This window comes from Tubulanus polymorphus, chromosome 3 (assembly GCF_964204645.1).
Source record: "Tubulanus polymorphus chromosome 3, tnTubPoly1.2, whole genome shotgun sequence".
In the NCBI taxonomy this organism is placed as follows: Eukaryota; Metazoa; Nemertea; class Palaeonemertea; order Tubulaniformes; family Tubulanidae; genus Tubulanus; species Tubulanus polymorphus.
The window spans coordinates 26826560-26845277 of NC_134027.1; the positions used below are offsets into that span (position 1 = coordinate 26826560).

General features: G+C 36.9%; 3 protein-coding genes across 5 annotated transcripts in view; 1 reads left to right on the forward strand and 2 right to left on the reverse strand.

Annotated features, from left to right (window-relative positions):
• LOC141902845 (copine-3-like) overlaps nucleotides 1–8760 on the forward strand; it is a 13283-nt gene extending 4523 nt beyond the window's left edge. Inside the window, exons 9-15 of one of the 3 annotated variants that reach the window (XM_074790757.1) lie at nucleotides 4540–4626; nucleotides 4888–4947; nucleotides 5027–5160; nucleotides 5430–5536; nucleotides 6231–6361; nucleotides 6667–6918; nucleotides 7859–8759. In XM_074790757.1, coding sequence (XP_074646858.1) covers nucleotides 4540–4626; nucleotides 4888–4947; nucleotides 5027–5160; nucleotides 5430–5536; nucleotides 6231–6361; nucleotides 6667–6918; nucleotides 7859–7963 — 876 coding nt within the window. In that variant the 3' untranslated portion in view covers nucleotides 7964–8759. Of the gene's footprint in view, nucleotides 1–4539; nucleotides 4627–4887; nucleotides 4948–5026; nucleotides 5161–5429; nucleotides 5537–6230; nucleotides 6362–6666; nucleotides 6919–7858 lie in introns of all 3 variants that reach the window. The other 2 variants (XM_074790760.1, XM_074790759.1) reach the window with 2 other exon arrangements.
• Nucleotides 1916–3877, reverse strand: LOC141902847 (uncharacterized). Its single transcript, XM_074790763.1, has 2 exons — nucleotides 3718–3877; nucleotides 1916–2736 (listed from the first exon to the last, which is right to left on the reverse strand). The coding sequence occupies exon 2, from the start codon at nucleotides 2724–2726 to the stop codon at nucleotides 2475–2477; it is 252 nt and encodes an 83-aa protein (XP_074646864.1). The 5' UTR covers nucleotides 2727–2736; nucleotides 3718–3877; the 3' UTR covers nucleotides 1916–2474.
• Nucleotides 8761–9361: 601 nt separating the features above from the next.
• On the reverse strand, nucleotides 9362–17829 carry LOC141902259 (uncharacterized). The gene is made up of 13 exons (XM_074789905.1): nucleotides 17702–17829; nucleotides 16323–17202; nucleotides 15243–15395; nucleotides 15032–15101; nucleotides 14723–14816; nucleotides 14212–14339; nucleotides 13929–14125; nucleotides 13799–13847; nucleotides 13465–13592; nucleotides 12893–13092; nucleotides 12146–12319; nucleotides 11769–11891; nucleotides 9362–11674 (listed from the first exon to the last, which is right to left on the reverse strand). Exons 2-13 carry the CDS (start codon nucleotides 17200–17202, stop codon nucleotides 9785–9787), a joined length of 4086 nt encoding a protein of 1361 aa, XP_074646006.1. The 5' UTR covers nucleotides 17702–17829; the 3' UTR covers nucleotides 9362–9784.
• Between the last annotated feature and the right edge of the window lie 889 nt (nucleotides 17830–18718).

Genomic DNA, 18718 nt, shown 5'->3' on the forward strand with positions numbered 1-18718 from the left:
GTAACTTCATGACTAGATTTTACTCGAAAATCAAACCACTATCTATAGTAGCGAAAATACATAAAGAGCATTATTTTTGAAAGTAGTCTAAATCGGTAATTACTGAGAATTTAAATGAATTTTGAAATAGTTCTGTGACTGATTAATTTCAACGAATATGAAGCCATTTTAGATTATGGTGTCGAGTAGCTTGATGCACCGCACTGAAATATACAAATATAAACTCCTGATAGATCTAATGTTCATACAGAATGAATAAATGTCTCTCAGTTTCATTACCGGTATATTTAACACACCGGTTTTTGGTGGACCATATTATCGGCACAGGTATACGGCAGTTGTACTAGTTTCAGTATGGCGTCTGCCGCATCTTTCATCGGTTTAATACACGCTCCGAACGGCAGCAACAGAACGTACAACCACGCTATCAAGAACCCTATCGGCCAGCCTAGGAATATCAGTATCAAAAACCAGATGATCGACCAACAGATTCCCGCTCCTCCGCGACCACTACCTTCTCCTGATCCCATTTTAAAAATTTCTGAAAGATAATTAATTAATTCTGTTCGATAGTATCGTTGTTAAGGAGCATCAAACTATGATCTGACTATAGCAAACTGATCTCAACAAATAAAAACCCACAGTAGATTCATAGAAAAGTTTATAAATACTGTCAGATAATAAACTTTTCTATATTTCTACTGTGTTGGTTTTTATTTGTTATACTATGGTGGGCTCCTTGCCCTCCTTAATCTCGCTTCAAAGTCTAAGGATATACCTATGTTGGAAGTAGTGAATCCAAAGGCGCTCTGACAAATAAAGAGCTATAAAAAGTACAATAACTCAAACGTGATGTACAAATATAAAGATTTAATTTGTACATAGTGGGTTTTTATCTTATCACGGAGCTATAAACTTTACAAGTTTCAACTCATTCCAAAAGTCAGCTTAAGCATGTTGAAAGCCACTCTCAATTTTTGAGGATACAAATCTGCCGTTTTCAAGATCTATTAGTGCCTCCTGTCGCACTGAAAAGTGTCCTTTATATCTATGCTGATGTAATTCATCAGGTATTCTGAACATAAGTTAGTCGTGCTTTGAATCATCAGTAATTAACTTAAGGATGTTCTACGGTATCAGTACTAGCTTACAGAAAGAGAATCTTGCATTGAAATACATCTCTACGCGAGGTGCTAATGAATAGTTTCCAACTTACCTTTGATTTTCACGGGATCGGAATATTCAAAGTGTTTAGCGCAGTAGTGTTACTGTCACGAGTGAATATAAAACCAGGAAGAGTTGATTATCATTATCTTTTATACAGTATGACTTCTCAGTGTCATATGACCACAGAAGGGCTCCGGTAAAACCGCTTTGTTTCACATTCCATTTACTGGTATTTGTTTCGACTGAATCATGTGGGTTTTAGTTTCGTAATAGTTGAGAGTTATTTTTACTTTGTTTGAATAACAGTACACAATATCAAACATCCTCCTGATTTACCGGTTATTAAGTCATTCATGAAGTAAACCTAAAATATGCACATAATTTTACTGATTTTTGCTGCCCCTACTATTATGTAGGCATCGTGTAGTAAAGGGATCTGTGGCCAATTTTATACCCTCCTTCCTTCCTTACTGAATATCTGACTCTGGTCATAATTAAGTAATCATGTAATCCTTAAATAATCATCTTTTGAGTCAATCATCGTCCTCTACAAATTTTTGATTAGTTCCAAACAAAGAATTCACTCGGTTCCGACATATCCTCGTAAATACCAAACCTGACCTTAATCATAAATATAGGAGGCCACTTCCAATAAACATTCATTCAGCAGAAAGTCAATTGAGAAATATCCTTGAAAACTATGTCCATTCACCAAAAGCCAAGAACTTTCATTTATTCATTTTAATCGTCTAAATATAATTCGCCACTTAACAATTTTTAATAACTACAAATATTTTACTTTATGAAATGAAATGTAATTAATGATGATGACAAAGTATATAAGATTTTATATGAAAATTTACGGAAACATGTGTAACACCTTAAACATCTGTATCTAATCCACTGTGTATAAAAACAGAAAGATCAAATTGTGACTAATATAAAAATCTGAAATTAGAAAAATATGCAGACCAAAAATATGTGTTTTATTTCATTTACATCGAAAAAATAATGTCTTACATATACAATATATTGTATACGGCTAAATCTCCTTTAAAAAGTGCTTGAAAATAAACTGTTATATTTTAGGTGAGCATTTTAAAACTGGATTTGCAATAATGTACACATCAACTATTAGTTCAGTACTGAACATGTACTTTATATCTTTCTATACAGCAGTTTTTTTAAAAATGAATTTTCCACTGTTGAAGCTGTTGGAATTCTTCCATTCTCTCTGTTCTGTTTTTGCTGCCTCGCACAAAATAAACCATAGTTCAATATTTGAAAAGTGGATTGTTTTCAGTTTCCTAACCGCACAATGGTTTCATGGCGATCATATTCTCGGCGCACGTCAGCGGTAATTTCACGACCGATAGAATCGCGTCGCAAACCGCTTTCAACGGTTCGATACAAGCCGAGAACGGTAACAGGAAAATGTAGAACCACGCGACGAAAAATCCGACCGGCCATCCGATGAAAATTAGAATCAAAAACCATAGAATACCCCACAGTATTCCGGGGCATAAACCACCATCGCCGCTGCCTTCGCCTTGACCCATAGTAAATTATCTGTAATCAAATATTCATTAGTATTAGACATATTACAACTTGTCGCTCAAAGTTCACACAGGTTCATGCATATAGTCTTGAATATAGGCTTGAATAGTACTATTGTTAATAATAGTCCACGGCCTCAGTCCACTGGCGGCCTCATTGCTCTGTCAGTGAAATTGTTACGATCATATTCAATGCAAATAATACTTGACTTTGATAAGCTCTCAGCGTTACTATGCCAATGAGTAGATTTATTTTTCGCATACAAACAAACTGGGGGAACGAACACACGTAATATGCTGCATCATTTTAAGAATAGGTACTACAAATTTTTTTGTCCGTTCAATGATCATTTTGAATTCTGTACGGATCTGAAGTCCTATCATACATCATCCACTCTCTTTTATATCTATATTGTTTACATTCACAGCTGTCTATTTATATTGTAACATATGGTGGAATCATCACAGTCAATTCTATATACATGCACATTCGCTAAATGTATTACTCATTCCCCATAAATTCATTTATCTAAATATTCTCAAAATAGCTTGAATTCTAGTTGAGAAATAGTGAAGAAGTTATATAGAAATGTGATTGTAAATTTTGATGATTTTTGGTTCTCATGGGATAGATTATGAAATATATTAGAAATTGAGTCTGAATATAACCAGCCAACCTAATGGGTAATTACCCCTTGAACGGAGCTAAATACCACAGTATTTATTGATGGTTGCGTGTGATATGAAACCAGAATCTTGAAATGGATGTCTCTATGGTTTTGCATTAATTCTGCTCTGGTTATTTATTCCTAGGCACATCAGTTACAGTTATATACAGTAGAATAGCATATAGCTTGTATGCAACGCGCGCAACATATTGTCATAATCGAGCCTTTTCATCAATGCATTTTAATTCAATATGATAAAAATAAGCTATCAATAGACTATCAATTAAATATGAGTTGTGCAAAATGAAATAATTTATGTTGCTTACCTAGATTTAGTAATTGAACGAGAGAGCTTCTATGAACTGCACTGTAGTGTCTGGTAGCTACGTATGAACTGCACTGGCTCACTGCTAGCTGTGAATGTAGTGTGAGAGCTGGGCAGCTTGTTAGCTGAGTGTGTAGAGGGTGTTGTTACCTGGGTGAAATAAACAATAAATATGGTTCATATGTACTAGTAGTAAAACTGTCTAACACAAGAAGTAAAATCCTCTAAAACACTGCTCTATTCTATTATGTATGGACATGAAAACCGCATGTCCACGGTCTGTCCAATCCAATCCATTACACAATTCATGAGATTTCACCGCGCTACTTTGATATTATTCAAGTCTGTCTCATCTATCAAACAGTTTTAGAAATAAAACGCTTTTAATACAATGTAATTCATGCTAACATGATTTTACCTGATTTATTGGTTCAGGCAGCTTTTTCCCATACTATCTTTCTTAATGGTTCTACTCGAATATAGATTATTGTGGTCGGTTTAAGGATTACTGTTTAGTAACTGTTTCTATGCTGTATATTACCTCATTTTGTTTGTATCACATCTTTTGTATCACACATTACTCGACAATAATAGTCTCTTTATTGATCTGGATTATCTCATAATTTTGTTAAAACATCAGTATTCCTGAAGCTATTAGGATATAGTCGAAATGTTGAATAAGTTACACTAGCTCAAGGAAACATTTCAGACTCTTCTTTCATTCTAAGTGTGCAGGTATTCTATAATGTTGTCACAACGCTGAAATTTAGATAAATTTAGATAAATATATTACTGAGTTTGGGTTTTTCTTTTATTTACGTAGGTTGAATTAACATTTATCAACCCCAAGAAACAGGCGAAGAAAAAAGATTACAAAGGTTCTGGAATTCTTTCCGTCGTCTCTTGCAAGGTATGTTTATATCAAATCCACAACAAGCACAATATCGCAGCAGGTTTATTTAATCTTTATATCAGGGCTGGATTTATGGAGGTCCTCAGGCCACCCCCCTTATTTTTTTCTTCAAGGTAACATTAATCACAAATTATTGCTGGTCATTGTATTTTAGAATCATTCTAGATGCTTTGAAAATGATACATTTGTCCAAATGGCTCCCCTACTCTAAATTGCTGGATCCAGCCCTGTATATAGTATATCCTTTCTATAATACAGGTCAATAAGGAACATAGCTTTTTGGATTTCATTTTTGGAGGACTTCAAATAAACTTCACAGTAAGTTTCAAACGAATACAAGCAATTAATTCTGTAATTCATCACACGGAAAAGAATGAATACTGGCGTTGTATTTCAGGTAGGGATTGATTTTACGGGGTCTAATGGAGACCCGCGGACCCCTAATTCTCTTCACTATATCGACCCACACAGACCTAATGAATACATGCAGGCTATTTACGCTGTTGGAGCAGTTTGTCAGGATTATGATTCGTAAGTTGATTGTTATTGATACTTTCTGGTGTGTTATTAGTTGAATAGAACACACTAATCCGTGTAAATTATAGATGAAAGAAGAAGTCCCAGAATAGAATTTCATATAAAGTTTATTAAAATGAAACCACCATTATCATCCACCCATTAGTGGTTTCGTTTTGATAAATTCTATCAAATGAAATTCTATTGTGGGACTTCATTCATTGATATTTATTTGTATTTTTGTATCAAACTTCTTTGAATCAATGATATATTTTCTAAATTAGGGATAAAATGTTTCCTGCTCTCGGATTTGGTGCGAGGATACCTCCCAACAATCAACTTTCATTCGAGTTCGCTCTCAATTTTCAACCGAATAACCCTTTCTGTGCAGGTACGTGTTAGACACCAGTGGTGAATCATTGGTTAACTGTAGTTTTAACCCCATGTCAAAGTAACAGCCCGGTGCCACTGATCTGAAAATCCTGGAAAACTCAGGGAATCAGAAAATCTTGAAAAAAAAACCTGTCAAACTCAGGGAATTCAGATAATGCTATTGACCACCTTTATTGATACACAATTCAATGAAAAATGAATCATTTGTAACATTTCAAACCTAGAAATTCTTCAGATTCACTCAGGGAATTTTGTATAATCACATGGAAATATCAGAGAAAACTTGGGGGGGGGGGGGGAAGTGGCCACAGCGTGACAATGTCACTATTTCAGTGTTATTTTCACTGGTTAACATAAATCAACTGTTTAACCATGGACTCTAAAACGATTTAAAACTCTAGATCTCAGGGAATTCGGATAATGCTGTTGACCATGTGTTTCTTTATCAATACAAGTTTTAATGAAAGATGAATGAATTGTAAATCTAGAAATTTCTTTGATTCACTCAGAGAATTTTGTGTTATAACATGGAAAAATCAGGGAAAACTCGAAAATGGATGGAAAGTGGCTGCACCCTGTAAATAATGCAGTTTACATTGTGACTATTTCAGTGTTATCCACTTACGATTGAGATTTGCGTAGCTTAAATCAACTGTTTAACTAACCCTGAAAGTGATTGTATTTGATTCCAGGTGTTCAAGGAATTGTCGATGCGTACAGGAATTGTCTTCCACAAATAGCTCTTTACGGACCAACGAACGTAGCACCAATTATTTACCACGTCGCTAGATTCGCTGCTCAGGCAAAGGAGGCAGAATCTCAGGTCTGCAGACGATCGGTATCCTTGCTTGCCAGTTTTTTTTGATTGCTGCCCGCTGGAGCTCAGGCCAATACAAACCCTGGCCGCAAACCATTTATTGGTCTATTGCATCACCCACAATATCTTGGGCAGACAGCTCAGCGCCTGCCAGTCTATATATCTAGCCAATCAAATTTCAGGGTTTGTTTCGGCGTGAGCTCCAGCGGGCGGCAATCAAACCCTGGCGAGCGAGGATGATGACTGAATGAGTGATGAACTGTTTTAAAACTGTTTCTCATCAATTTTATTATCATCGTTTATTTTTGAAGGCGTATTTTGTGTTATTGCTGTTAACCGATGGAATTATAACCGATATGGGTGACACGAGGAAAGCTATAGTCTACGCGTCTCATCTACCGATGTCGTTGATCATCGTCGGAGTCGGAGGTGCCGATTTCTCCGATATGGTGGCGCTAGACGGCGATGACGGGATACTTAGAGCGCCATCTGGTGAACCGGTAAAACGTGATATCGTACAATTTGTACCGTTCAGAGATTTTAAGAATGTAAGTATGGATAGTGTAAGTGTCTACATGCTTATAGTAATACTGCATGTTATTTATCTTATCAGCATGCTGCCCATCGTGCCACCCTTCCCCATGCCACACAGCTCACCCGGCCACCCCTTCCCCGGGCCACCCAGCTCACCCGGCCACCCTTTCCCACACCACCCAGCCCACCGTGCCACCCCCTCCTGGGCCACCCAGCCCATCGTGCCACCCTTCCCCGGGCCACATAGCCCACCGTGCCACCCTTCCCCGGGCCACATAGCCCACCGTGCCACCCCTTTAAGAATGTAAGTATGGATAGTGTAAGTGTCTACATGCTTATTGTAATACTGCATGTTATTTATGTTATCATCATTTATGTTATTACCTATACCGGGCAGCCCTGTGCTGCCCAGCCCTGTGCTATCTGCTCCTTGTGTCGCCCAGCCCTATACCGCCCAGCCCTGTGCTATCTGCTCCTTGTACCACCCAGCCCTATACCGGGCAGCCCTGTGCTGCCCAGCCCTGTGCTATCTGCTCCTTGTGTCGCCCAGCCCTATACCGCCCAGCCCTGTGCTATCTGCTCCTTGTACCACCCAGCCCTATACCGGGCAGCCCTATGCTGCCCAGCCCTGTGCTATCTGCTCCTTGTGTCGCCCAGCCCTATACCGCCCAGCCCTGTGCTATCTGCTCCTTGTACCACCCAGCCCTATACCGGGCAGCCCTGTACCGCCCAGCCCTGTGCTATCTGCTCCTTGTACCGCCCAGCCCTGTACCGCCCAGCCCTGTACCGCCCAGCCCTATACCGCCCAGCCCTGTACCACCCAGCCCTGTACCGCCCAGCCCTGTGCTATGTGCTCCTTGTGTCGCCCAGCCCTTTGTTATTGTTTATTTGTTATATGTAGTTTTGACTCATTTGTTTTTATCACAATACATGATTTCTTAAAAGGTATGAATTGATTTATAATTTCAGGCTTCGGCTCCAGAATTAGCTTCACATGTTTTAGCAGAAATTCCTAGTCAAGTTTGTCAGTACTTCAAAATGCAGGGAATGGCACCAAAACCCAGACCTATGTAAACACTTAAAACCAGCTGAATTGAAGTTTTGAGTGGATAAATAATTTCAAACTGAACAAGGTCAGGATTTGTACGTAAATTGTGGGACATTTTTCAATCTTTCAATTACATATTGTTACTCTGATAGTTAGATTGAGGAAAAAGTTGATTTAATGCTGTTTAGTATATAAATCTGGCTTCAGCTAATAAAGGAAAAAGAAGTGTCAAAACGAAAATTTTCAATGATATCGATAGTAAAAATAAAGTCATTAAAGAATTGTGCATTTTTACAATAATAGTTGTAGTATTCAGTTCTTGCTTTAGATGATTATAAACGCCTTGCTTTAAAACGATTTTGTAACTATCTACTTGTATTTGTAATTGCTGTACTTTTTTTGGCAAATTTCAAAGAATTCATCTAAATGTAAAATAATGACTCTATGATAATAACAATTTGCCAAAGTTTAAAAACTTTTGTCTGACTTAAGAGCTATATCTGAGTTGGATGATATGTAATTCATATATAGCGTCAAAAAATATTCCAACCGACCTCAGTCAGTCTTTCAACTGTTATTTCTGGTTGTTCAGAGCCTTGAATTGCGTGATTATGCGAAACAACTTAGAAATTTAATAATAATTGAACTCTTCCTACATTTTATCGTACTTAGAATATATATTATATACTATTATATACAAACAATTTTTATTAGGGAATATAGATATATTCATGTATATCCTCGTGCAAGTTTCTTTTTGTTTTCTTACAAATGACAAACTTATAAAGTTAATATTTTGTTATTCAAAGGCTCTTTCTATTTATACAATGTGAGTGTAAATGCGTTAACGCATGGAAATAAAGATATAACTTATCAAAATGTATTAAAAATAACTTTATTTTTGTGTTTCCTAGACTGGATCCAGTCCCTGAAATTACATCAGTAACTCCCTGCAGGTTTCTATGTATTTCCGCCAACGGAGAGAATAGAGAGAGTGATGTGGTTTTGAGCCTCGTCAAACAATGTTATCCATAACGATAGAGAGAGATGCCCAAACCATGGGCAGAAAGCCCAAACCATAGGCAGAGACAGGAGGGAGAGGTCGATTACTTCACAGTCGGGAATGAGCATGGACGATGTACACGCAGCACTCTGATCCACAGTTCTGAGTTTAAGATTCGACTCAAGACTTAAAAACTCATTGAAAATTAGATAATATTAACTTAAACTCACAAATGTGGAACTGAACAAAATTCCTATAACAGATTCCGAGGATGACTGAATATCTCCTGCAACTTCACGGCGAGGACCGAGAATGGACAACGGATTTCTTTAAAATATTCCAGATATTTCTCATGTTTATTGTTTCGAACATTTCAACAAAAGTAAAAAATGAATTACACACATAATTCATCGCGATTTATCACAAAATACTATCACATAATGACTAAAACATTCTCAAATCATTCATCTATATTTCACAGATCGTGAACATTATTTTTGAATTAAACACAAGGTTCAATTCAAACACAACAAAAACTCCTTTCTTCGAAATAAAAGGAATTAAGATGAATATTGAATACATTCGTGGTATCAATTACTTAGTTTAAACTTCTTTTCTCCTTACTTACTGGATCCAGTTCCATTCAGTTAACTCTGAATAACTCATTTTCATTAACTCATTTTCGATGACTCAAATCCTAACTCACAACTGTGGAACTGGGTCCAGGTTTGAAAAAAATAGCGAAAATGTCTTCAAAGGAGAAAATCGTGAAAACAGCGGGTCGAAAATCTAAATCTAATTCACTGTAGAAACAACGATATTATAGAAAAAAATACTAACAAGATTATACTTTATCTGTGGGAGTGTTCGGAAGAACGTTATGGAACATTGTAGAATGTTGCATCGAAACTCTACGAATTGTATTTTGATAATCATTTTGTTGAGGTGTCGCCGACCTTTCTCTACCAGCATCACATTCTACGAGATCTCCCTTCGCTGCCGAGTTTCTCATCGATAAAGAAGCGGAACTCCTAAAAACAGTCGTCGCGTCTTGTTGTTGTTGTTGTGAATCTGATAGAATTGCTGATGATGGATTCGGTGATGATTTCGAAGATCTCGATGAATCGAGAGATGTATCTAACTCCGATGATGAGGGATTCGCTGTTGTTAGAACCGGTGATCTGACTAATTTAGCCGATAGTTTACGTACTATATTATTTCCGCGGGTATTTTCCTCGTATTTCTGAGTTCTAATTTGAGGTTTATGAAGCTCTAAAGCTGGTGGTTTATGGACCGCGGTTTTACGCTGTATTTGACGATCAGGTTCTGTATTGTTTTTCGTAGTTTCCGAATCGCTGTATAAATTCCCGGTTCCATTTTCGCTAACGCGTCGCACAGCTCCCGGCAGAGACTGAGTCGATCCTAAATCAGATGCTCGTCTTTGATTTCTGCTTACTTGATATTTCGATTTCAAAGCCACGAACTGTTGTAGTTTCTCGGAGAATGCAGCCCTCGGTGGGAGAGGAGGAGGTCGATCTTCGCCTCTTTTATCAAAAATAGCCGCTTGTTTGGAAACGTTTTGACGCTCATTCGCTGCATTGTTATTTTGACTTCTAATTTCTGGTTTTTTAGCTATGACATTTTCGAATGCGGCTCTAGTTTTGGCTAAACTTTCTTTTCTACGCAACGTCAGGTTTATATAATTCTCAATGTTTGACGATGCGGTTTTACTATTGGGGGTCAACGGGGTACGATCACGTGGTTTACTGCCCGTTTGTCCGACTAACTGATCCAGACTTTCAGAACTTCCAGTTTTCGACTGATCGATTGTATCTAATAAATGAAGTGGTAATGATGGAGGTGGAGGAGGGGGTTCGGTTGAGGTGGTTTGGTTTGATTGTGGTTCAGTGTTTGATCTCTGCGCGACTGGTTTGAATGCTGATTTCTCTGTATTTAAAGCTAGTTGTTTTAGTGATCGGTGTGTTCCGCTGATTGTTCGACGTCTTTCTGTTTGCGCGGCGCTTGATCGTTTTGGTGGTGGTTGCACGCTAGCGCGCCTCGCCGTCACGGTCTGCGTACCTTGAGAGGTCGAATCCAAATCTAAATCATTCACGGTCAGATTATCCGTGGATCTACGATATTGCGAATCAGAATTATTCAAATTCTCCGATGAAATCATTTCGTGATTTTTCATCCAACTTTTACTTTCATTTTTCTCAGACTGGACTCCGTTATAACTTCCCACCTGTTTTTCGGCTGTCATGGATGCAAATGTATTTCGGTTCTGAGATTCCTCCGCCATTTTCGATTCGATTCCGTTGATGCTTTTAGCTTCGATGCGATCGACGCGTCTCCTTAAAACAGGCATAGGTTCTTTGATAGGTACTGGTCGAGCTGTGACTACGCGTTTTCGTGGTATCATATTATCCTGACGGGAAAAGTTGTTCGAATCATTTTCTGATGACGATTTATCATTTCTTTCCTGATTGAAATCGGAATCCGCGTTTCTCGAATTAGGTTCGACGGTTTGATCTAAGATGGAATCGACTGAACGCACTGATAGCGGTGTTTCGCTTCTCACTGGCTGGAAATCTTTACTCGGAACTGATTTAGTTTCGTTTTCATTTTTGATCTGTGAAAATCTCTGTTTCAAACTCGGTCGACGTTTTCGTTCGCTCGTATCTTCACTGCGTAGTCTATCCACCGATGCTGGTCTCACCGCGGATTTTTTAGCCTGAAATATCAACCAGATTTGCTATTGACATGATATCATGATAATTTGTTAATTATTTTTTGGAATCTACAAGAAACGGAATCTTTGATTTAACCTTTCTTCTGTTGTCAACACGCTCAAAGTTATCTCTGGCAATTCGACGCTGCTCAGCTCGCCAAAACCGCCTACAATCTTCTAAGAACACCGCCCACGTTGAAAAGAAACCTTCTGTACTGGTCTGAAAAATTGAAATCACCCTCTAGATACCGGTATGATGAAGGGAATTGTAGATGGCCACTGACTTCTATACGTGGGAGAGATTGTTTTTAGGAGTATCGGAGAGGTGGGAGGATGAAGACAGAATTCTCTGCGTGATGAAGGGAATTAGAATCTCTACCCGGTAGTGTTATCCGTGATGGAGGGAATTAGAATACGCCCGACAAGGTTTTTTTTTATCAGTCATGGAGGGAATGATTTCGCAACTGTTCCTACCTTGGTAATGTCTAAAGCTAAATAATCAATTATCTCCTGAAATTTGTTGTGACCGTCGTTGATTTTACTTTGAATTTCAACCAATCGATCGTCGGCCGTCATTAGGAATTCGGTCATCTTGTTTTGGAAAGGTTGTTTTCTGTTCTCCTCACATTCTCTCACTACGGCGCCCGCCTGAAGTCATATACATTCACAATTAGACAGTTGGATATCTGGTGATTGGAAAGGATTAAAGCGAGATTTTTGTTGAATAGCCAGCAGGGAAAGTTGCTCAAAAGTTGGTTAACTTTTTTATTTCGAAATATAGAGATGGCTTTCGTCTCATCGTCGCTTGATTTGATTTATTTTTATTTGATGTAACTCTTAAAAACCCACGACGTCACACCTGCCGGGAACGAAACATGGGTTTGATTTGGAAACCGAGAATTGCGGCGTATGCAGATATAGTTTGATGAGTCAACAGAATTTTTCAAAAATCGGAAGTACATAATTTCGGTGCCGGTTTGTGAAAACAGTCTTCCAACTGGCCTGAACCGGCAAACGATTGTTTACTCTAACCTTGGAGTAGTCAAATGATTACTCCAAGCTCTAACCACCTTCTGGGACACAGATATCTGGAATGGCCAGAGATGACATTTCTCTCATTCCACCAGATTTGATGGCTTTGAATAACAGCCGAAATGTTGCAGTTATCATTTCTTGGGGGAATTATCGGTGTCGGTTTTCTATCTAAAGTGATATTCTTACCAGTTTCCTATGGAGCAATAGTTGACTTTTCATTCGTGTAATTTCTTTATCGATATTTGAGAAGGATACGTATCCGGCTTGGCGCAGTATTGCTGGATCTGGTAATTTAAACTGAGTTCCATTCTTTCCTGCGTCTTCGCTTTCATACTTCGTGATATACATGCGAACTGTATAATTCAGCAGGTTCATACTGTTCTGTAGTAGCAAAGAAATAATCATGATTTAATTTGTGATATTCGCAAGAAATGATGGAAAATTTGGCCTTGATTTTTCAGAATATATGTACTAATGTACTAATCCCATGAAAGACTAAAAAGTTTATTCAAAATACTAGAAATATTTCGGATGGTTACTACTAACTTTCTTCAGAACCACCCAAAGTATTTCTAGTATTTCAAATAAATCTTTAGTCTTTCAACAATATTGTGAGATTTTCCATTGATTGTTTCATCACAGATATTGTGATCTTACAGATTCACACAGAAGTTAAGTTCACCCCAGGATTTCTCTATTTGATCTTAAGTTTATAATGATTTTAAACTGCTGCGGGAATATTGGATCTCTACTCACCCCTCCTTTGACATCTTTGATTTTATTGAGTATATCTAAATTGAATCCATCAGCCTGACCCCGAGCAGTTCCACCGTTCATATAGTTACCACAAACTAAAACTATCTCTAATAAATATCTCAAATTCTCGCTGAAAACAACACAAAAAAAAAACATTATTGAAATGATATTGAAACTGAGTCCTTTGTTACCATCTAATTTATTCAAGGATCTATCTATCTTGGGTTGTAGCCATTACATATATGTTTATGAAAAATTAATACAACTTAACTTAATACACATGTAGGTCAGAAGAGGCAAAAATAATTGTTTAAGTTGAACAGAAAAATGATTTACCTATTTTTGAGAAGCGAGCATGCCTCTATAATGAGATCCGTTTGTTGATCTGAAAAAAACAATAAAAAGGCCAGATGTTAGAATTTTAGGTTTTGATATGAATGAATACTCTTTATTGTCATATAATTACCTATAGTGAACATGATCTCTACAAATTTCTCCTTGAACACAATACAATCTAATCTTTCAGCGAAATGCGTAAATTTCGAGATTTCGAACAAGAATTTCTCAGCTTCGTCCAACGGTTGAGCTTTGTTTGAATCGATGTAGTTTTTGATATCTTTAATTTCGTCGGGTGTTGCGCGGATTTCATTCAAACCTTTCAGGCTGAAACAAACAACAGAAACATAGTTCTTATTTTCTCAAAAAGAATATGAAAAGGACAAGGAATAAACTAGGAATGAATGTCATACCTTTCGATGCTACATTTAGTGAAGTCTAAATTATAAATAGCATTTTCAATATCTTTAATATCGCAATGCATCGATTTCATGCGTATTGAAACAACTCGTGAACGTTTCTCGTTCAGGATTTTAGCCCCCTGAAAAAAAAACATTATTCAAGACATAATTCAATATACGTGATCAGAATTCAATCATTAAGAAATTGTTACCTCAGATGAATATAATTACGACAATAAGAATAAATCAGGGTTCGAAATGTCTCCTTCAGCGATCGAGAAAGCTAGCAGATTTGATTCAATACATGTATTCTAACTATCCTATAGCTAATTTGTTTTTTCAAGTAATTATCTTAAGTATTCATGAAGATGACTATAGGATATTGTCGAAACGTAAAATAAACTACATTAGCTAAAGAACACATTTTAGACACTGTTTATTGTTATTGTGCAGGGACTTTATTATATCATCTTTACAACACGACCTCAGGGTGTTTGTTTCATCAAGAGTTATTTTACGCTACCTCAGATTTACACCAACTTTTTCGTTTAGTCATTGATTCCGCTAAACTGATCGACTGTTTATTAGCATCGCTTATCGCTTTGGTGCTGAAAAAACTGCAACACGAATAAAAAACCAAAATGAATATATATTTATTTACAAGATTCTCACGATTTTTATTAGTTTATGGATAATGAGGGTTTGTTTGGCCGTGGACTCTAAAACGATTTGTTTTCGAGTCCATGGTTTTACCGGGGGTGACGTGTGTATGGATTCGGGTGAGTGAATCTACGATTAATTCTCCGAAGAGATTATAGAACTATAAAATTACCTTTCAAATTCATCCGTATTTATTTCAGGTTCCTTAAGTTCATGCCACAGTGTATTCTTTTGTTCATTTTCTAATGAATAAAAGCAATCAATTTTTATATGTTTTGATTATTTCTGCACAAATAAAAACAAAACCTATCAATCGAATATATTCTAAGAAATTTGAAAAATAACTAAGATTTGAAATCACAGATGTGTGCGCTGATACCAACCTTTCTTTAGTAGAATCCTCGACCAGAATAAAGTCCGCATTTGTTTTCTAGGTTGAATCGGAGGTTTATTTGGTTTAGCGATCAGATGAGTTGGAGCTGGAGGAGGAGGAACTGGAGGGGGTGGCGCCGTTTTTGGAGTAGATTCCATTATTCCTATCGTAGAAATGATCTGAATAATCCTTACATTATGTATTGTATTCCAGTCACAATTCGAACTAATTGAACACGCTGTAGACAATGGAGTCCGTTTTATTTATTGTTCCCTGACGAACAATTGAAATTAATTCCCCGTGATTTTTCGATTAACTGATCCTTGTTGTTACGGGTATAAATGAATACAATTCTAATCACACGTTTTATATAAGAGCATTTACACGAGATTTAATACAAGATTTCGTTCTGTCGGGTTGGCTCACAGTTATATATATACATGCAGTAAATTAGAATATCGCGTGTTAAAACAGTACGAAAACAATATTCTCACGAAATGTTCGCCTCATATAAGATTAATTTCTAGTACTTCGGGTAAACATGAAACGATTGACTGGAAAAACGAAGAATCGTTGGTTTTTCTGGATCGTCTATATACACGTACACACGAAGCTTTACCCGCTATATCTAATTAACAGTATTAGATTGATCGCGGATTTACAAGGTTCCTGCATTTGACTGATAAGGATAATTGATTTTACCTTTGATATGTACTAAACATAGATTTAATAAATTAATGTTACCGGCACCAACAGCAGCAGTAAGGTATACACGAACAGACCGTGATCCCCAAAGAAGCAGTTGTCAGTTCGGATTTGATTCTAGGCTTTAATATTGAAAATGAACCATTTTAAGTCAAGAGTCTCAAATTCAACCAAGATCTGACTGTGCAACAAGATCTGTGGACTTACATTTGTTTCATTCAGCCATCTATCAAAAATATTTCTGAGTACCATACATGCTTTTGTAAATTCAAAAACATTGTGGCCTTCTGGGTCAGGAAAAGACCTGGGTTCTGGTTGTGGATTGCTAAGCAATTTGATTTACATTCATAGCAACTTTTGTTTTTATTGCATGCAAGTGACTTACCTGGTTCTAAGATCGTTTCATTAGTTGGTAAAAGCTCTGCGTTCGTTGTTGCCGCGGTTTTTTCAGGACGAATTTGGTTATCACTATTTTCCGTTTGTTGTGTACTGGAAGATTTATCCAATAATTCCGCTATGTTTTTTAATTCGCTCATTTTTTCCATTAATTCATTAATTCGACTCTCGTACGAGGTAACAACGTTTTCATGTTCTTGTTGCATTCGTTTCATATCTTCCAACAATTGTTTCTCGTTGTCCGAGTAACAGTCGTCCTGATCCGCTAAAACCGATAACGACGATCTTTTCAACGATTCAGTAACCGAAGACCTCAATTTCTCATTTTCTTTATGAATTCTTCGTAAATCTACAGATCCTAAATCCGCCGCCTTGTTATCAGTTTGATTAGGATCACGATCTTTCGACCAAACAATCTGATCGTAACTAATTTCTTGTATCGCATTATCGTCAACTTTACCGTTCGGTGACGGATATTCGTCAGATATATGACTATTTAAATTAGGTTTCTCTAACGACCTGGTTAAACTGGCTACTTCATTATCCAGTTCTGTATCAACGAGCTCACTCAGTTTTTTCTCAGTAATATTGCACTTCGTCATGTTATTACGAGCTAGTTTTCGTGCATCTTCCAATAAACCTTGATCGCACCATTGATACAAATGAGTCGAATCATCGAACACGATATTTTTACTATTTCCCTGAATATCGGTGCTCCTGATGTGGCCCAGACTGATCAGTTTTTGGGCGAAACGCGTCGCGACGGATCTTTCACGAAAACTGCGCGGATAATGCTCCATCAACGTTGTTACGAGAACGGATCCTTTGAACACGTTCTTGGAAAATGGACCGAGAGCGTTTTGTTCCATCTGAAAGAGAATATCACAAACATATAATACATATCCGCAATCATTTTTGCAGACACTTGAAAACGTGCGTGGAAAATGTCAAAGAGGTAATTTCACTCTTCATAACCCGGGTATATATAGGAGCTATGTGAATAAAACATAATGAACCGCTTTCAAATTATACACATTCTTTATTTTGTTTGTTTAATGAAATCGAAGTGTGAATTTCAGAAGTAATTCACGTCGAAGCGAAAACCCGTGGATTCAATTCATGAAACATTACATTCTTTTCAAAATTCCTCGTGTAAGTTTTATCAAAATATATAATGCATTTCACAAGTCCCTGCTATGAATAATGTACATAATTCACTATACATGCATTGTCACATAAAAACGGCAAAAATTTGTTTTAAAGAAATTTGGATATTTTCTTCACGGATTCATTTAAATTTGTGTTACAGAAATTTTTACATTTTCTTCACGGATTCATTTAAAGAAAACATAAAGAATTTAAACATACCTTTTTGCTAAGCACTGTCACTACACACGGGTAGATCTATCACACTAAAGGCTGTGACTCGGTCATCATACTGATTAAAGGTCGCCAACGACGGTTTATGTTTGAAAACAATTTGAAAATTTCTGAAACGCAACCAGCCGTGAATAATTACTCTCAACACAATATAGTTTAAACGTGCTGCAAATGGGAATATTCGGTGGCCGACCACTCTAAATGTAAATTCATATCATGCTTTTTTATTTTGAATATATATCGACGAAAACATAAAAGGGTCTCATAATGAATTTATGATAAAGTACTGGGTCAGGAATTTTATTATTTCAGATATCAAAAGCAAAGTTCTAAATAGGAAGTTGATTAAATTTCCCCTCGCATTGAGGTTAAATACCTAACTATACGCATATGTACCTACAATAAATATTCTACACATTTCATGTATTTAAGCTTAACGCCGAATTCGTGCCACAATTAGTGAGCTTAAGTACATAAAACGCCTGATTTCCCAGCCAATTTTGGCTTGGATATTGAGAAATAAAGACGTACCGAAATTACCAATATTCTTGTTCACGCGATATCGTCCAATATCTCTATAAATTCATTGTGAAAACCCCCCAGATATTATAGCCTAGTCTCCTGTATAATAGTGTCAGTAGTTTAGTGTATTACGCAGCCTATAATTTCATTATGCGAAAGTTGTCTATATAAAAAATGAATCTCTTTCTTTCAAAACTAGATCGAGTAGATCCCACTTCACCAACTATTCAAACATATCAAAAATAATTCACAGTAAGTAACCTGAATTCTATTGATGCAACCCGGATGATGATGACGAAATAGAGTCTGCTTTTGAAGAAATTATAGGCCGGTAAAAAGAAGGTGTAGAATTAATAAAAACATGTAAAAAATTGACCATATTTCACAATTTAGGCCATAAAAGACGAAAATCATACGAAAATCATCAGAATGGACCCTGTTAGGTTCGAACTACCGGAGAATACTCGATTCCAGAAACCCCCT